At 41.5% G+C, this 19140-nt stretch overlaps 1 protein-coding gene across 4 annotated transcripts; it reads left to right on the top strand.

Annotated features, from left to right (window-relative positions):
- The first annotated feature begins 2682 nt into the window (after window positions 1-2682).
- NME5 (NME/NM23 family member 5) lies at window positions 2683-18868 on the top strand. 4 transcript variants are annotated; one of them, XM_052771985.1, is made up of 8 exons: window positions 2683-5671; window positions 7593-8464; window positions 9176-9264; window positions 10032-10198; window positions 12254-12459; window positions 12859-12959; window positions 13944-14062; window positions 17151-18868. In XM_052771985.1, the coding sequence occupies exons 4-8, from the start codon at window positions 10070-10072 to the stop codon at window positions 17235-17237; spliced, it is 642 nt and encodes a 213-aa protein (XP_052627945.1). In that variant the 5' UTR covers window positions 2683-5671; window positions 7593-8464; window positions 9176-9264; window positions 10032-10069; the 3' UTR covers window positions 17238-18868. The 4 variants fall into 4 exon arrangements, with proteins under 4 accessions (XP_052627945.1, XP_052627943.1, XP_052627944.1 ...); XM_052771983.1 differs by having other exon boundaries at window positions 7581-8464; XM_052771984.1 differs by lacking the exons at window positions 2683-5671; window positions 7593-8464 and adding an exon at window positions 8686-8823.
- Window positions 18869-19140: the final 272 nt, after the last annotated feature.

Below are 19140 nucleotides of genomic sequence, written 5' to 3'. Positions count from 1 at the left end.
TACCGCCAGGGTAGCCCGGGAGCTGCGGGCCGCCCGGGGAGCACCGTCCTCCCTCAGGGCCCGCGGGTCCGGCGCCGTTGTCCCCGTGTGACGGGCGGGGAGAGGCCCGCTCCGGCGAACGTTACCGTCCAGGAAAATCACAAGCGTGACAGGGAGGAAAGCCAACCCCTGAGGGTGCAGAGCCCCGGCGAGATAGTCAAGAGTCAGCGCTCACCTAACGCTCTTCCGTTGCTCGGTCGCGGCGGGACCCCAACCGCGCAGAGCCCCTTCCCCGCACCGGGCAGGCGGGGCCCCCGGGGCCCGCACGGCAAAAGCTGTGGAAACACGCCTGTGACTTGAGCGCAGTATTTACTTACAGTGTTGCACTGGTTTAACTTAAGGTGTGGTATGTACACTGAGTCAGTTACTCCAGTACGAGAGGTTTACTTAATGTTTCCAGCTCTGCTGGTTTTGCAACCGAGAGGGCCAGTATTTATTGTTTTTAATGGAAACTTAGGTTTGGATATTACATAACTCTGGGAGCTGGAGCCCTGAGCATGTGCCTAGGCCTTAATTCCTTTTGCCTGAGGATATATCAACTTTGTTGACAAAGTTGTGTGTGGAAAGTGCAGAAGACAACTGCTCCCTGCAATCATACTTTAAATTCTCGTACAATATACCATTCCTAATATCCCACTTGTCCAGTCAAAGGGATGGGGTCTGGCTTTTGGGTAGACAGCCAAAGCTCACTGCCACATCTTAAAAAAAAAAAAAAAAAGCTAGTTGCTTGTGGGCAAAAAGTACCGATTATTACTTAATTTTCTGTAGTAATGAATGCATACATTATTACTTGCTTGCTCCACCCTCTGTCAAATACCTCCTCTGGCTCAGCTTGCATATTTTCATCTGCTATTACAATTCAGCAAGAGTGCACATAGCTACTTGTGAATAAAAATAAATTGTGGTGATACATTTTGTTGTTAAGTAATCTGGTCTAGGATCTAGGCTGTTCTTCAGTGAACTGCTTGTAGAGCACTTTTTATCCTCTACAGGATTCATTTTCTGAAGTAGGAACTTGGTAAAACAGGGGACATTAGGTTTGCTTTGTAAGCTTTGTTGCAGTACAACAAGCAGAGCATTAAAGATGAACACAAAATAAAATCAACAGGGTATGTTCATGGTAAGGGCCTGATCCACTGCTTTTTTTTTTTTTTTTAAATAAAAACGTTGCTTCAGGCTATAACCCAGACCTCTTAAGGGGAAGAGGGGAAAAAGAAGAAAATTGTGCTTAGTATTGGGAGAACGTTTGAAAAATAGCCCCTCACTACAGCCAAGAATTTCAAGCCACTCTTTTGCTTTGGTGCTTGCCATGAGCATCACTTTAACTGGTCCAAGCTGAGCTTTCTGCTTTGACGCCTACGCACATGTGCAGCAAGACTGCATCGTATTTGTTGCTGGAATTGCAACAGACTTTCTTGTAATTTCTAGATTTTAAATCCTCAGCTATAGCAGCTATTTGCTTTTGGAAATCTCCCCCCTCCCCACCCCCCATTTTTGCTGCTCACAAATGGAAAAGTATTAAACCAATCTAAGTGCCCAACATGAGTTATTTCAAGAATAGAGCGTAGGGTAGTAGTATGTGTGATGTGTCAGCCAGGTGTTCTATCCATGAAGGATATTAATTTGTAAGCATCCTGCCACACTTTCAGCCCAAGCTACAATAGCTAAGAACTTTAGAGATGTTTATCTCAACCTAGTCTGCTGGCAGGGTGGGGTACACTATGGAGAAGCTCTACAACCAGCTCTTTAGGCTAAAGTTTGTGAAACAATGTTATATGAGGTCAGGTCTAGTAAAGACAGTACAAAGAGTGCCTAACCAGTACACTTGAAAATTGTAATGTCCGCAAGATAGGTTGTATATGTTGTCTGATAAAGATACTCATGAGAATATATTTTTTAAATTGCTTTCCTTGTATTGTACTTTAAATAAAATGTTAGAAGCAAAGAAATTTTTCATAAGATACTGTTTATCCTAATTTATACCACCTCAGAGAAACTTACCCCACATCCAGCAAATGAACTTCTTTTGATTTTTTTTTTAGGCAGCTTGGCTTAAATTGTAAACCTATCAATGAGGTCTGTACCGAAAAGATATGGTTTGTGATTAAAAACAACTAAGCCACTGGCTGTCAGCTGACTACAGTCATTTATACAGAGCTGTTAGCCTGCTTCAATTGGAAAACACCACATATTTGCTTATGTCACTACAGGTGACTAAGGCCAAACTGGTATTTGCAGGTTGATCTAACTGGGATGGCTGAAGTGGTAAATGCTACCACCCTTGTGCTCTGTCCACCTTCTTTTTGCAGGTTTTTATGGATGCAGCTGTGGCCTGACTACAGAAATACATCTGTGCTGAAGTTACAAGTTTATAGACCAACACCTGAGAGTAAACTGAAGTTGGAAACAGTTTATATGAGCCTGTCACATAAGTTTAGGTTCAGCTGATGGATATAACCGAGTGCTTTTGATGATACATGTGTTACTTAATTTCCTTGCAAGATTCACTACCCCAAACAGCTCCTTTGTATTTCATCAAGCCTTGCTAAGGACTTGAATGATTGTCATTTCATTTTGACTTCTCCATACGTTTCCCTTTTCGTTCCTTTCTCTTTTTCAGTTCTCTTTCTTGTTTTGCTGAACCTGTCTTGTCTTTCCTTTCGTAGCCCTTGCACTGGTACTTGGGCACATGTTATCCTTTTCCTGCTTAACAGTGCTTTCTTTAAAGCTGTACTCTTTTCCAGCTGCCCATTTCTCCTGGTCAGGTCCACCTCCATGTCTCATCTTGGCAATTCCAAACAGTAGCTCCCAACTGCCAAGGCTTTCTGTGATTCCCAGTTGCCCCATTTTAATAGCTGTTTGATGCCTTGTATGTCTCATATCCAACAGCAGGATAACAATGGGGTTGTAGACTGGCTAAGCAGCCTGGTTTGAAAATGGTGACTGTCATGACTAACAAAGTCACTTTTTACATATCTAGACATCAAAGACTGAGAAACTTGAGAATATGGGTTGTTAAGATTAGATGGGGTCTCACCAGGCCCCATGGTGCCACAGGTAATTTTAAAGCATTCTTCTGGGTTGTGACTTGGGTTTTGGTCTTGCATTTCACTCCCCACTCAAAGCCTGTGGTTAGTGAAAGAAAAATACACACATACCTTCTCGGGTGGTAATCCTTACCTGACACATTTACTGCTGAGAAAAAAACTATCACTCTGCCATTTTTTTTTAATCCTGTAATTACTATGATTATTCATGGTGTTGACTGAAATGGAATTGAATTTTACTTGTGTATGGACTTTCTGATCTTGAGCCTAATTTTGCTGTTCTATCAAACTTGCTCTTTACTCCAAGCCCTGCCTTTGCTGTCTGTTCATACCAGTTTTGTGCCATACCTGTCTTCATTGCCTCCTTCCCTTTCTTCTTTATCCTATTTCCTCATTATTTCCATTGTGTTGATTTTTCTAGTTCCCCTCTTCCAAAAAAAAAAAAAAAAGAACCAACTATCATTCACTGCCTTGAAATTGTTGATGTAATTTATCCCTTTCCCACACCTTATCTCCATCTTGTCTAAATTGATTGTAAGCATCTCAGGTCACGGACTACCTACTAGATACAAAATACTATGCTATAAGAAGGTTCTGTCTGAGTTAGTCTTTATGCACAGTATAAATAAATAAATTTTATTAATAATAATAACTATGTGAGTAAACCCACTGATTTTAATGGTACAGCTGACAGTAAGTGGTCAAAGTAAGTGCCAAAAGGATGCCTTATGCTACATGGAATTAAGAAGAAGAGAAGATGCATTTAAGGAAGCATTGACAAAACTTTAAAAAACCCCTTATTTAACTGGTTGCCTCTTGTAATTTGCCAAATAAAAGATTTTTATTGGTTTATTCTTACAGTCATTTATTCATTGTGGATAGTATCACACTGAATACTTATCTCAGCTTAGTGGCCTCAGGGATAATCCAAGCCAGTATTATGTTAAACTTTACGCAGAACAATGAAAGAGCAAATGAGCGCAAGTGTTTCTGCTCCAAAAAGTTAGGTAAAAGCCTAATATCTACATGCGGTAGCTATACAGAACTTCTATATACAGATGAGGAGGAGCTTTATAGAAAATAAGTTGTCAATGCCAACCTCTACAGGTGTTCAACAGGAGCTCAAAGTGGGATAAAGCAGGAAGGTCTTTATTTGAAAGTGCATTAGTGGAGTTCAGTTGTACCAGCTGGCAGGAAACAGGACATACCCTTTCAGAGTGAAACAAAAGGTACAGTAGGACCAGATCAGTGTGTGAATGGGCTTGCAGTTGAAGACTAACACTTTTGTGTGATAGAGAAGGCTCTCTTTGGAAAGGTGTGGAGAACTAACATAGTTAAACTGAAGAACTAAGAAAATCGTGTTGCAGAGCTTTCTGAATGGAAGCAAATGCTTTATTTGTTGAGGCCAGAGAAAAGGATGTCAACAATAACTGAGGTGAGGAGAGCTTGAGCAAGATTCCCAGCCACGTCAATAAATCACAAAGATCGCGTCTTGGCTGACATCTGCACAGCAGTTTAGACCAATCTGAGCCCAAACCCCGCTCCTGGCTGTAAGGTTCCACCTGCTCCTTTGCACATTTGGCTGTAAAATGATGGTACGTCAGGCAGATGGTTTGTCTAACACATGCTCATTACCAAGACTTTAAATGCAATGGAGACGCCTGAAGTTTGAAAGGAGACAGTAGTAAGAGGCAATCATATCTATATTTGCCCATTAGGCTGTTGAGCTACGAGCTAGAAGGGAAGGGAGGAGAGTCAAGAACTGTGCTCACCACTGCTCTTGCAGAAAAGGGAAAGAAACACAAGGTACAGTACTGACAAGCCAAGCTGAAATAGTGACTGGAGAAGCAACAGATGAGAGTAATTGCAAAAGCTAAGATACGGCACTAGCTAGCTATGCTAAACGTGACTGAAGGCCAAAGAAGAGATTGGTTTAAGTTGGGTTGAGAAGCTTTCAGATGACAAGAGGAAGCAAAACCAAGTTTGTAGGGGATTTAGGGTAGAACCAGACAAGAGGTGTGATTGGAAGATTTGTAAAAGTAAGAAGACAAGAGGTGCTTCTACCAAAGGCTTTTTTTTTTTTTTTTTTTTTTTTAACATAAGAGACAAGCGTATCTGTGGGAGTGCTGGGGGGTCAGGGCAGACTGAATGACTAAAGCTGTGAACAAATGAAAGAGTGGGTGGTGAGGAAGATCAGGAAATGAAACAGGGTGAGGTTAATAGGGCAAGCGATGGAGTTACAGAAGATGCGTAGGTAAGATTTTTGTTAATGCCACCTAGACACTTGTAGAAAGGGGAAGCATCAAGAGAATATTTTGTTGATTTTTATCTCTGAAGAAAATGGTCAGATAGCAAGTAGAGGAAAGCAGAAAGGAAAGCTTGACAAGGGTTAGTCAGCAGCAATGAAAAGCTAGCTAGGATTACAGGCGTGCAGATAAGCTGCAGAAGTAGAATTGTTTAGCTGTAAGAAGGCAGAAATGGAGGAGAAAGCAGGTTTGCAGGAAAGGAAGTTAGCTTGATCACAGGATTTCCGTCAGAGACACTTTGCGCTACAAAAGCAAGCATGGATGAAGCAAGTGCTGAAGGTAAGCCTGCACTGTGGGTAGGTATGACAGTTTAGCATGAGAGACAGAAGCAAAAAAAAGTCAGTGGTGGATGAAAGTTGTATGTGTGGTAAATGTGTAGCTAGTAAATTGCTGTTAAAGCAAATACATTTTTTTGTGCTTAACGTCAAAATGTAAATAAAGCTAAAAGATGTGCAAGCTTCATTTTTAATCAATGCAACTAGTTGGCATTATTTCTTTAGCTTTTCTTTGCTCTATTATTTTCATCATTCTGTTTTTCTTTCCTTCTTTTTTTAACAGTCTACAAGACATTAGTTTCTCCACCTTCTTGCAGTATTGGAGTACAAAGCTCTGAAATAATATTTTTCCTTAAAAAGCTACTTATCTGCTGTTACTAGAATACAAATGTGCCTGGAGCCACAATCTTCCAGTGTTTTATATTCCATGCCAGCTAAAAATAAGTGAGACAACTAAGGCTTGTTAAACCGCTTAACAGATAAGATACAGCAGCAAAGCTATGCCCAGAGAAGTATTCAGAACTGTAACGGTTCATTACATTGTAATTATAATTTTACTTTTTTTTGTTGTTGTTTCTTTTCTTAAAATCACATCCCTGGCCTACAGAAGTTAAGGAAGATGCTTCAGATCAGCCTTTTAGTTATCAGAAATATTTTTTTCCAGCACTGTAGAGAGAGTAAACATAAGATAATGATATTAACACAGGGTTGTAAGGTTAGGTTTATGGAATCCAAGGCTTTAGAAGAAACCTTTGAGATCCTACTACTGTTAAAAGATACGTCTTTGTTAGGGAACACATAATGTTATTTTCTCTTAACATGTGGGGCCACTTTAAATTTGTAAGTCTGCTTTATTAAACCATCGTGGGAAGCGTAGCAGGAGGAAACCCTGGGTAATTGGCTGCAGCTCCAGATGCAGCCGCCCGCTCATTGGAGAGCAGAGGATTCTCCGAGGTACTAAAATTAGACAATCTCCGCCCTCCAGAAATGCTTCTGGAAACAGCGAGGAGGAGAAATTCTGACACAGACTGAGGGCCCGTGGTGGGGAGTGAAGCGCACAGGACCCTGCTCCTGGCAAAACTGCAGCATATAAGAATGCACAGGAAGATACTTTTTTTTTTTTTAAACTTCGTTAGCTGAAAAAAACCCACACACAATAAAGAAATTGCAAGAGATTAATGTTAGCAATGTTTTACACGGATATTAAATTCACCATTTCTTATGTAATAATAATTCTGAAGCATTCAGCCAGGCTGAGGAAGCCTTTGAACTGCTAAATCTAAGCTAGGGCTGGCAGACTTGCGCTCATTGACTTTGAAAAGAAATGACTCTTGCCGAATTAACTCTGAACTAAACTAAAAAAATGGTGAACTCTTTCTATCAGCTTTTTTTTTTTTTTTTAATAAAACGTGTTTATCCACTATCTTTGTGTAGTTGCAGTGTTCACAATGTCTTCAAATTAAATATTGGATAAGGTATCTCTGTGAAAGAAACAAACACCATGTGCCTGTATCAGTGAAGCAAAGTCTGTATCTGAGTTACTCAGTCTTGTGCACTTGGAACCTTTATTTTTAAAAGTATGTGAATAAAAACTTCAGTCTTTGATTTTTAAACATATCTCAAACTGGCTGCAAGGAAATAATCGCATAGCTTTGTTTCTCGTTTCTATTTTTACATTATTTACATTACTCATTAAAAAGATTAAGGCAAAGTGGATTTTTCTTACACTAGAAACAGCTTTTGCAGTAAATTTGCTATTTCCTCTGCTAACCAGGGTACACAGTGTCAGCATCTACGGCTCTTAAAGTGGTTGGGGTTTTTTTGTCTTTTCTTCTTTGCATCTACTTGCGGTCTGATTTCATTAAAAAAATTGAAGCCTATACACCTGTGTTTTCTCTCCGTCCCTTTGTCAGTGTCACCTCAAGGACCCACATGCAATGGCCAGTTTCGGCTGAATTCACCAGCAGGCCGGAGGCCTTAACAGCACCTCAGATCCCACAGTTTTTGAGAAAGCGGCAATAAGAGGAGATGAGGCCCAAAGGAGAGGAGCACGGCTGCGGAGCGAGCTCAGTAGTTATCAGCGCCGCTCGCCGGCCCACACCCCGATAGTGCCGGGCCAGCTGGCAGGCGTTCAGCCCGGAGAGCCGGCCGCAGCACGCGCAGCCCTGCCCGGGGTAAACAGGGCGGCCAGGGCGGCGATACCGGAGCACCCAGCACTTCGGCTTCCAGGTCACGGGCCGGGCTACGGCACAGAAGCTCACGCCGGACGGATGATGGCTGTCCTGGAATTGCTCCGAGCGGGAGCGACCCTGGGGAGATGGGGAAATAGGGAGCGTGCAGGGAGCGAGGGTGTTGGCACGATGGTGGTAAAATCTGGTAGAAATCCCCAGGGAGCGCGGCTTCCCCAGCTCTGTTTATGGCTCACCTCATTACGGTTTAACTCGGAAAACAGTGACTGTTTCTTACTCATTACACGTTTGGTTTTGTGACAGAAGTTAAGTAGCACTGGATAGACACTGTAATTCAATAAAAAATGCTGAAAAACAGTATTAGAGAGCTGTAGATTCAGGTTACTACATCTGGTATGCTGGAAGGCTGCGTACTCTAAGCTCCAGATCCCACTGACGGCGATTGGGCATGTAAACAGGAAACCTCGCACGCTCCCACAATAAATACTGATATTTAAATAACCTGAAGAATGGCTTGTGTACTTAGTCTTTTTCCAATAAACAGTGTTCCCTCAGTTTATGAACGTTTACTGTGTGATCATGCTTCCCTCAGCAGTCCTGAGTGTGAGGTAAGACCGACATAAAGCTTTTATTGTCACAGAGAAAGGAGATTTTCGATAGCTCCCCTCCAGATCACGCTGCTCCCTTCCTTATTCTCGTACCCCATGAGATGCCCATAAACACGCAGATGTGGCCCTCAATTATTTGCCCGGAGACCGCGGCTGTCCCGCCCTGCGAGACGCGTTCCGCGGCAGGCCGAGGACGGCGGCCTCTCCCTCCCCACACACCGGCGCTCCCCGGCCGCCATTTTTTGACACCCCCCCTCAGCGCCTCAGCACACAGCCGAGGGGCGCGGAGGCCATCTTGTGGCCGCTCCGCCCGGGGAGCCGGCCCCGCCGTCACCTAGCAACGGCGGCGGAGCGGGAAGGTGCGTGGCATGGCGGTGCCGGCGGGCCGGGCCGGGCCGGGGGACCCATCGCAACCGCTGTGGGGGGCAGAGCAGGCGGAGCTGGCGGTATGGCGGCGGGTCCCTCAGGGTAGGTGGGGCTGAGCCCTTCTCCCAGTCGGGCGGCGGGGAGGGGTCTGTGGAGAAAAGGGAGCCGCTTCCTCGGGTCTCCGCCGAGTCCCGGGTCCCTCGGCCGCCGGTGTCCGCGACAGGGTGCTCTGGCTCCAGGCCGGCTGCTCCGAGCGCTCCGGGTGTGTGTACTTTCAACCTGGTTCCTAGGCAATGGCAGCCCCGGCGGTCCTGTGCTCAGCTCTCCGTCTTTACTCCCCAACAGAGGCCGCAGGCTGCTCAACCAAATTTGAAAGCCAAGGAGAAGTCTCAAAGGTATAGGTGCAGAAAAGATCATCCCGACCAAGGCGGCAGGTATAACTCAGCAATTATATATGGGTTTTTGCAGCGGTGAGCTGGCCAGTCGGCTGTGTACCCGTGTCTTGTCCAGCGCAGATGGAGAGAGACCCAGGGCTGGGAGTGTGGAGGCAGAGGCAAGAGGGGGAAAAAAGAAGGTCACAAGTGGTCACAAGTCTGTAGGAAACCTGTCTGCCTGGGCTAGTTCCGCGATTCACAAAACAATTTTGTATCCTGATAGCTTGCTAATGGCCTGATCCGCTCAGACAGAGAACTGGTACTTTGTCCTGAGTCCATAAATGTAGGAATTAAATAACAATTGAGAAATACCCTGAGGCTTACAGATGGACTAGCTCCAAGTAGTAAGTCCCACGCCACAATCTTCATGCGTGAGAATACAGATTTTGGGTTTGGTGGAACACACAGTTGGGGGATGGAGGATGTGGGAGCTCAGTGAGCCAGGCTCGCTCTTGCACATAGCAAAGTGTATGGTAACGCTTCTCCTTCTCTCATATGTTGTCTGAGTTAATTAGTGAAATATTAGAATAGTTTACACTTTATGATTGGCTAACGACTTTTAATTTTTGGCTTATTTTCCACAAAATATTGCTGCACTGAGAACGGGAGTGTCAACTACAAGAGTGTCAACTAGTCCAGAGAAAAATCTCACGTGGGTGTTGTGAAACGGGGATGATCTGCTCCATTTCTAGAGTACATGGTAAATGTCACCGCAGGTGACTGCGCAGTCGACAAACTCCAATTATCATGAACTGGTGTCATTGCAGTACAAAAGGAGTACGTGAATTCTAATTCAGAAGCCAAGATGCAGATGCTAATGCCCGAACCTCAGATTTTTGTGGAAAGAACTCTGGCCCTCATCAAACCAGATGTCGTTGATAAAGAAGAAGAAATAGAGGATCTCATTCTCCGATCAGGATTCCTGATCGTTCAGGTAACAGGCTGTGCTCCAGAGGAAATAACTGCAGTTTATAAGTCAGAACAGTATTTATTTTAAGTTTCAGCAGTCAAGCCAGTGACTGAAAGCTAGTGTGTCCAAAAATCAATTTATATTTTTCATGTGTCATCAACCACCGCTGCCAGATTCTGTAAGGATACATTTTACTGGTGCATGGGATGGAACAGAACAGACCAACTATTTTGCTGACCACAGGAAAACACAGACTTTGTTAATAAACTTGAATTTAGCAAACAGATGTAGCAGATATGTAGACTCTCCAAAGTAACTCTCTGGAGAGCGTATCGTTCTGGTATCACAAGTTTTCATACAGCATGCATTTGCCAAGTGGATACTCAGAAAATTGGTTGAATTAGATAGCTGGCCAGTTGCAGTCTGACGTATTTTTTGTTTCCACTGATTTTAATGTAAATGGACTTTATGGATATTTAAATGTATTACAAATGTTTCACTTAAATAGGCCTTACTGAGCTTGTCCTTTTACATTTTGGAGTGCCATGGAGGCCATGGGAACGTTGCCTCGAGCACCCCTGTCAGGCCCCATGCTGCTGGGACAGGCTCTAGAGTGCGACTTTCAGCAGAGATTGCGTTAAGAGAAAATCTGCCGTTAGCTAACGAGAAATGTATTCTCTCAGTCCTCTTCATACACTCGCTCTGTAAGAGCCTTTGAAAAAAAAAGAAATTATTACAGTAGGTCAGAATCTGGGAAATAAAACAGGAGGAGCGCTGGATCGCTTGAAGCGAGGGGTTCGTCGGGCTCTTCGGCGAGGAGCCGGCAACGCTGCTCCGTGCCTGGCAGGACGACCTTCCTCGCCGTCCACTGTCGTTTCTAACCGGACCGTGACAAGGCAGAACCCCGCGCCGCCTTCCCGGCGGGTCGGCACCGCGCTGCGCCCCGGGCAGCCCGCGGCGGCGGCCGCTGGGGGGCGCTCTTCCCCCGCGCCTGCCGGCGGCGGCGGCGGGGCGCGGCCGGGGCCTCCCGCAGCGGCGGCGGCGCCGCCTCCTCCGCCTCCGCCTCCTCCTCCTCCTCCTCCTCACCCCCTCCCCACCCGCACCCCCCCCGCCGCCTCCTCCTCCTCCTCCTCCTCCTCCTCCTCCTCATGCCGGCCCCGCGGCAGCGCCCTTGGCCCTGGTAGCTGGCTCTGTATCACTGAGCTGAGCGACGACCGGGCTTCTAGGTATAATTTTAAGGTGATTCCTCCCCCCCCCCGGAAGTGTAATAATTTTTCTTATTCTTGTAAATGCCCCTTTTCCACATTTGCTCTTTTTAATTTCCTCCCTTACCTTTCTGGTTGTTTTATTTATATGAAATGTATCAGAAGATGAGTGAGACTAGTTGGTTTTTTTTTTTAATGACAAGATGTTTAAAGCATCTTCTGATGTCTCCAGTGACTTTTGGCACCAAAGTTATTAAGAATCCGAATTTGTGATACTCGGTGTTGCATAAGTTCGGGGTCAAAGAATGCACTTTTAAATTTATTTATTTATTTACTTCTCTTTTCATGACTGCCCTATGCCTTCTGATAACCTCCCAAACTTGTCCTAATCCTGGCCACCTGCAGGCTGGGCAGCTATTGAGAGAACCATAAAGCGTGAGTCCTGAATGAAAAATAGAACAATTGCATAATTAATGGTGTGGGCTGAAGAGAAAATTGCTTAAGAGTAGAATATTATGCTGGAGCAGCTGAGTAATTAAATCCTGCCCTTGTAATGCTCTTCACTTTTTGTGTACTGCACCCTGACTATAAGTCATCCAGCAGTTTTAAAATGCTGTAGTTTTTGTAGGCTAAAGTCACATCTTACTCAAAGGGCTTGTTTGCTTAATTAACTTGGAAAACTCTTGCTCTTTGTTACTGTGTATCTCAAAGAGGATCAGATCTGGGACAATCAGCTTAGGCTGGGTTGTTACTGTATCTGTTCTGCACTTGAAGATAAGTCTGCAGCAGAGGACTGTATCCTACCTGAGGTAGCAAGCTATCTTAATTTGGCAAGCTTTTTTTCCGTTTTTTTTTTTTCTTTTACACTTTATAGAAACGGACACTCCAGTTAAGCCCAGAGCAATGTAGCAACTTTTATGCAGACCAATATGGAAAAGTGTTTTTTCCCAATTTAACAGCCTATATGAGTTCTGGACCTTTAGTTGCTATGGTTCTTGCCAGATATTGTGCAGTCTCATACTGGAAGGAATTGCTTGGACCATCAAACAGCATAAGAGCTAGGAGAACTCACCCTCACAGGTAACTCATTGATTGGCCTTGGGGAAGTCAGTAGGGTTTTGTAATTCTTTTAACTGAGACCAGAATTCCTCTCTCCCTCTCTCTTTCTTTTCTTTTTTTTTTTTTTTTTTTTTTTTTGTACAGTAGAGATACGGTTTTGGAGTGGCTTCTTATCTCTTAAATTTTGCTTAACATAGCTGTTCACCTTTGTTTTTTAGTATGTAAAGTTCACCTGTTTTATGGAGAATGCTACGTGCATGAACCTAAATTTTAGGTAGCTACTTATTTTGTTTAAAAAACAAAATCAAGCCAATGCCTTGTTAATTAGTCCATATATTTTGCTTTTATATGCTCTCAGACTGTAGAGACTTGGAAGGGATCTGCAGTCACCTACCAAGCACTTATTTCTCTTGTTTTTAGCTTAAGAGCAATCTATGGGACTGATGATCTGAGGAATGCACTTCACGGCAGTCTCAGCATTTCCTCAGCAGAAAGAGAAATTCGATTCATGTTTCCAGAAGGTAAAATGGTGCAAATAATACATTGCCAGTCTTTGGGAGGATAGTGTCCTTCCCCGTTATTAATTGTCTCTGTCCAGACTCTAGATACAATCGGATTTAGAAGAGGTTGGGTTTGTTTGCTTTATGAGAATGTGAGTCTCTTTATGTATAAGCTGGTATTTTCTGCTATGAAAGGTATACCAAAATGTATCTGAAGAGCCATTACAGGGATTGCTTCTACTTTTCAAACTCTGTGGTCAGGGAGTGGGAGCAAAGCTGGTAAATGAGAGGAAATGGGAAGCTATCACACTGTTGGCTTGAGAAGACTGACTTTTCTTGGACTCAGGCTGAGTAATTCCTGTTCAACAGCAGCTGGATGCTTACGTGATAGTGCAGTTCCAAAGTTAAGTGCCAGAGAATTGGGCCATAGAACCTGGAGAGGCTGGGAGAGAATCTCTTGTTTGTAGTGTAACAGTTGGAAGACAGCTTTGCTCTTTGACAGAAAGATACAAGGGAAACTGCTAGAAAAACTTGTCTGTTTTTGTCAACTGTATCAGTTTAATAATAAAAGATGTTGCACTTCCCTGCAAACCTTACCTGTTGTAAACCATGTTTCTTCTCCTCACCATAATGACACAGCTGGACTTAAGGTGAAATTTTTAGGGTCTTCAGAAACCAGCTTCACACTGCAAGAAGGAAGTACTAAATATGGGATATATTGTTTCTCTCCTGCCCTCAATGCATCTTCAAGGATATAGGTTTTCCCCAGATGATCTGATTTCCTCCCCTTTCATAATTGGCTATAATTAGTAAGATTACCTCAGGGACATTGTAAAGGGGTTTAGGCAGTTTCTTTGCAGTTTGTTGTGGAAGAAGCTATAAAAACCATTATGTATTATTAACTTATTAAGGAAAACAGCAGCTCATATCTAAACAACCTTTGAAAGATGCCTTTTTTAATTGCTCTATAAGCTGCTTTCCAACACCTGTGGTTATTCCTTACAGTGATCTTGGAGCCAATTCCAGCTGGACAAAGAGCTAGGGATTACTTGAACCTTTATGTAAAGCCTACGTTATTAGCTGGGCTCACTGCACTGTGTAAAGAGAAGCCAGCAGATCCAATGGTATGTACAGTACATCAGTATTGTGTAGTATGCTTTGTGATACATTTACTTTGCATTAGTAAAGTCCCTGTACGTCGGAAAGGTACTCGTTTATTAAAGAGCTGTGCTGTTTTAGCTACCTGCTAATGAGCTAATCAAATAACATTCGCCTTTCAAGAAGTTGATTGGTTTGTTAATAGATGAAATGAGGGCCAAGACTAAATGAAATCAGCCTTGATGAAATGATGGGGGGGGGGGGTGGTGGTGTTAGGTGACTTCTGTAAAACTCTTTCTAACATATAGTTGTTACAGATGGCTGGAAAGGTAAATGGGTACTATCATATGATGTCGAATATAAGTTTTTACTTTATTTACTGTTTCTGAGGTGAGTTTGTAATGAAATAGCTTTCATACAATAGATACTAAGTGAGATTAGATGCTAATCACACTGGTAGTAGTTACACAGTTGAGTAAAATACTGTAGAGTTCTTAGCAAGGCTGTCTATATCTTGCCATTGTTATGTTTATTTAGATCAATATTATCAATCTTTCAGGATAAGCTATTATTTTGGCTATACAGCATGGATTAGCATTTACTTGGGTTGTTCCACAGTTCACCAGGAAAATGAATTATGATTCTTCTGAGTGAAACCTATCTTGAATAGTCAAACTGCTCTACAGAAAATTCTTCTGTCTTCTTATGACCCCTTTCTAGTTATCAAGCTGGTGCATCTTGCCGTCCTCTCACATGTTATTCCTTTTAACCATGGATGTCATTCAAATTACAGTTCTTTGTGGAAAGACTAGAGTTAATTTCCTGTTGTTCTTTTGGTGTTGGGTGATTTTTTAGTTGTGTTTTTTTTTTTTCCCAGCTCCTAAACAAAATTAGCTTTCTTTCATCTGGAAAAATGGTAAATGTTTTTTGTATTCTTAAAGTTCAAGTCATTCACAGTAGTACTTATTTAAGAATGCAGATAATTAATCAATGTGACAATTTACTGGCAGTTGTGGTGCATTCTACATCATTATCAGGTTTTTAATCAACATTGCATTTTTCTAAAAGATACATTTCAGAAAAAAAAGCCTGAAAAATAATTCATGAGTGTTTCTATGAATTATGTGGTATACATGGGGTCAGATTAAGTGTACTGTGATTGTTCCAGTTTTATAATCTGTTCACTATGTCTGTAAATCTGGCACTGTTACCATAGAAATCTAGAAATCAGAGATCAAGAGGTCTTTTCATCCATCCCTTTGCCCAAAGGCCAGTCCAATTGTATCTAACCATTCCTAACAAATGTTTGTCTGGCCTGTTCTTTAGCATTCCAAATGATGGAGAATCTACAGTCTCCCTAGGCAATCTGTTCCAGTGCTTAATTATACTTGGTTGAAAAGCTTTCACTAAAAGTTAGCCTAGATCTCCCATGCTCCAATTTTAAGCTCATTATTTTTATTTTTTTCCTTTTACTATTCCCACAGGACATTGGAGACAATGTAATATCTCCTTTTTTTTTTGCAGCAACCTATTGCATATTTGAAGAGGGTTACCATCTTTTTTTCCCTTTAGTCATCACTTCGCTATATTAAAAACTGATTTTTTTTTTCCTCTTATTTTATAAGTCACATTTCTCTAACTCATTGTTTGTTTTTGCTTCCGGTTAATCTCTACATTCTGAGCACAATTTTCTAGCCAGTTGTGGTAACTAATAGTAACTTCATTGAGCTTGTAAGAAAGCTATATGAAGCAGTGTCAATAGCTTTACTAAAATGAAAACATGATATTTGCTCCTTCTTCTCTTTCCATAATGTCTGTGACAGAAGGAAAATAATGTTGATTTGATACTACTTTTTTTCCAAAATATATGTTGGCTCTTGCTTTTCAGTTCATTATCTGCTAGGTGACTTATAGGGAGATTGATGGAATTTTTTTTTTTTTTTCCTTAGTATCCTTCCAGGAACTGAAGAACTGAAGTTGGGGTGATTTGGCTTTTCTCTTTTTTTTTTTTTTTTTTCTTTCTTTTTGAAGATGGCATCAGAAACTATCTGTCCACTCAGAAATATTAGCAGCACAGAGGTTATCGCATACAATTCCCTAAGTAACACAGAATAAATTTAATCAGGCTCGAATGATTTAAAAATTTCTTTTTCCCAAGTAGTTTTTCTAAGGGCTTTTGGGCTTTTATGTTTTGGGATTTGTTTGGGTTTTTGTTTTTGTTTTCCATTTTTGTCTTGAGTTCTTACGGTTCTTCTGCTACGGCTGACTAACGTGTGAGGATTGTCATAGTGCTCTGCTTGTTGTCTCTTTCTTTGCAAACCAATCTTTTTGTACCTGATAATAAAAGGAGAGTGTTGCTTACCTTACTGATCTACTATTCTATCAGTTCTTTCACTTCACAGTATGGTATGAACTTTGTTGTACTTAGCATTCCAGAAACTAATCGTCAACAGCCTTGTGAAGTAAATAAGGATGTGTTAAAAACTTCTCTTTACAAGTGGAGGAATAGAGGCAAAGGGTTAATTTGTGTAAGGCCAGGCTGAGACATTGGCAGATGGAATCAGGGCTCGAGGCATTCCTACCTCTCACATTCTTATTTAAGTACAATGTGCTGGAAAACTTGCAAGATGAATTTCAAAAAGTAACCATGTTTTGTTCTTAAGTTTTAGGTACTATAAGGTGATTTCAGTGCAGAAGACTGGCACTTTTAATGAATGGTTACTAGAGAAAGTATCTGTAAGTGTTGTTGGGAGTAATATTTCATTAAGCAGTTTCATGCATATTGTACAGCCTCATTCCAAAACAGTTGATGGGATTATATGAAGTATGGCTCAAATGTTCTTATACATACAGAAAGGTAGACATTGCCAGAAAAAGCTGTCTTCTAAAGGTCAGTGTGAATTGTTCAAAAACCAATATAAGTTGTGAAGATTTAAAAGAATATTTTGAAAAAACAGGTTATTTGTATGTCCATTTTTTTCTGAAAGGTCTTAATTTTGCAGCATGGTAGGAGAGTGTCTGTATCAGAGGTTTCAAATAATGCTTTTAATATTCTCCCATACACTTAATAGAAAATGACAGAAAACTGAAAATGTTTGGCTTTTTGTTCCACAGATTTGGCTTGCTGACTGGTTGATTGAACACAATCCTAATAAACCTAGGCTACAACATCACATCCCTCAGGAAGAGCATCAGGGGTGAGAGCTCAGTGGAAACCATCTCAAGCATTCCAAGTTACAGACACTGGAAAGCATAATATGTGTATCCCTTGGCTATGTAATCAATATTATCTGAAGTAAATGTTATTGTCATGACTACCTGTATCCTCTTGGGATAAATAACCTTACACTTAACCAGCATGTAATAGTTCCAGTAGCTTTTCTATTGACAAAGTGAATGTAGAATTACATGATAAATTTATGGTGTCAGGTGATTATAAAAAGACAAAATTCTCAACAGGTGTGACTTAACTGCTATTTTCCCCATTTATCTTGGTTTGGTTGTCTGGGGAGAACAAAATTATTTATACCAGAGCAGATTCCCAAATGACATACAGCTGGCCTGTGCTTTGTGAAACTGAGACTTGTGTTTCAGCATTTTTTTTAGCAGACACAAATTCCATTATGAAGGGAGGTACTTGGATGTAACTTAGAAAACAATTACTGGAGGCATATTAGCAACTTTAGAATTTTAATTGCTGATTACATCACTGAGCTAAGGTCACTCCTGAAGATGATTCACTTGAGCCTGATGTATTTTGTCAGAATATAATTTGAAGGACTTATTTGAAGGTACATTGCATGTACCTTTCCCATCTCAGTGGTGAAAAGCACTGTGGTTATAAATCAGTGTTTGATTTCAATTAGAAGTCACAAGAAGGTGTATTTTAGTCAAGGACTAAACCTGTCTTCCAACATTTGTTTGAAAGAAAGGTGCTTAATTGGAACAGCTCACCTTAAGGGTGTTTTCTGTGTTCTCCTGCTGTTAAAAGGTATGCTGATTTCTGTTGTTTTCCTTGTATCGTTGTTTACCCTTGAACTTTAATGTGTTCTGTTTGAGAATTTCAAGAGAATGGGTTAGGGGCCATGCTATTCAACGGGCACTATTACCTTTTCTAAAGTAACTGGACTGTTTTGGGGGGCGGGGGAGGGCAGCATGGGGCTTTTTAATTTTCTTCAGAGCGCTGTACTTGCGCTGTTAACTTCAAGCTTTTTATCTTATGGTTTGACTGGCTAGGCTGGAGAAACCAATGTCATTTTCACAACTCTGAAATATTAGTATGCTTGACTATTACTAAACAAACAAGCAATTTCATAATTTGTTTCATGAAAAAACTTGCTCCCCCAGCTTGAGTAATTACTAGAAACATAAGTCATTTGTCTGTAACATTAAACTTTAAGCTAATTGTTTATCTTCTCAGTGGAATAAACCACTATTGCTAGCCCAGAGAATAAACATTTAGAAAACTGGTCCCTACAGTACTGAGACCTAAGAATATTGGGACTTTTAGGATGAGGGGAAAAAAAAAAAAGCAAGCCCAAATCCTCAAATATGAAGAAAAAAATATTAGGTGGTTAGAAACACAGTAAATAGATCAATTTACAGCTAATTTATTTTGCGTATAATTATTGTCACTGTGTATGTCTGCTCCATTTACAGGACAGTTGTACTTTGTGGTTTCCTGTCAGCCAAACCAAAACTTTCTTTTTTGAAGATGTCAGAAACTAAAATCAGGCGAATTCACAAGACATTCACCTGTATTTTGTTAGTTACTATGGCATTTTCTTACTTCAATGTGATACTGCTTGACAATAAATATCTGCTTTACATTACTGCTGGAGTTTTCAGTTTTGCTTTTGTGACAGACCTGTATTATATTGTATCTATAGAAGGTCATAACTTCCATAGAGAGTATGTGGGTCCTTGCTAGGAGGGCTAGGAGAAAGGGAAAAGCAGCCGATGTTGCAAGTGTTACCTTTATAACCCATGCAATATAAAGTTTCAGTCATTCAAGTGTATGTCTATCATGGATTTATTCTCTAATATTAGAGCTAACACCTTCACTTGCTGACTGGTGTTCACTTCCATTTTTCTAAGGGAAAGG

This window comes from Harpia harpyja, chromosome 20, assembly GCF_026419915.1.
Source record: "Harpia harpyja isolate bHarHar1 chromosome 20, bHarHar1 primary haplotype, whole genome shotgun sequence".
Lineage (NCBI taxonomy): Eukaryota > Metazoa > Chordata > Aves > Accipitriformes > Accipitridae > Harpia > Harpia harpyja.
Note: the sequence above shows the minus strand (reverse complement) of the source record. Positions and strands in the feature narration are given on the sequence as shown.

What these genes read in the sequence shown, in the direction of transcription:
- NME5 (XM_052771985.1), top strand. Translation starts at nt 10,070, where the DNA reads ATGCAGATGCTAATGCCCGAACCTCAGATTTTTGTGGAAAGAACTCTG. An exon ending in CAGGATTCCTGATCGTTCAG is followed by an intron (nt 10,199 to 12,253) that starts GTAACAGGCTGT and finishes TACACTTTATAG; the next exon opens with AAACGGACACTCCAGTTAAG. An exon ending in AGAAGCCAGCAGATCCAATG is followed by an intron (nt 14,063 to 17,150) that starts GTATGTACAGTA and finishes TTTGTTCCACAG; the next exon opens with ATTTGGCTTGCTGACTGGTT.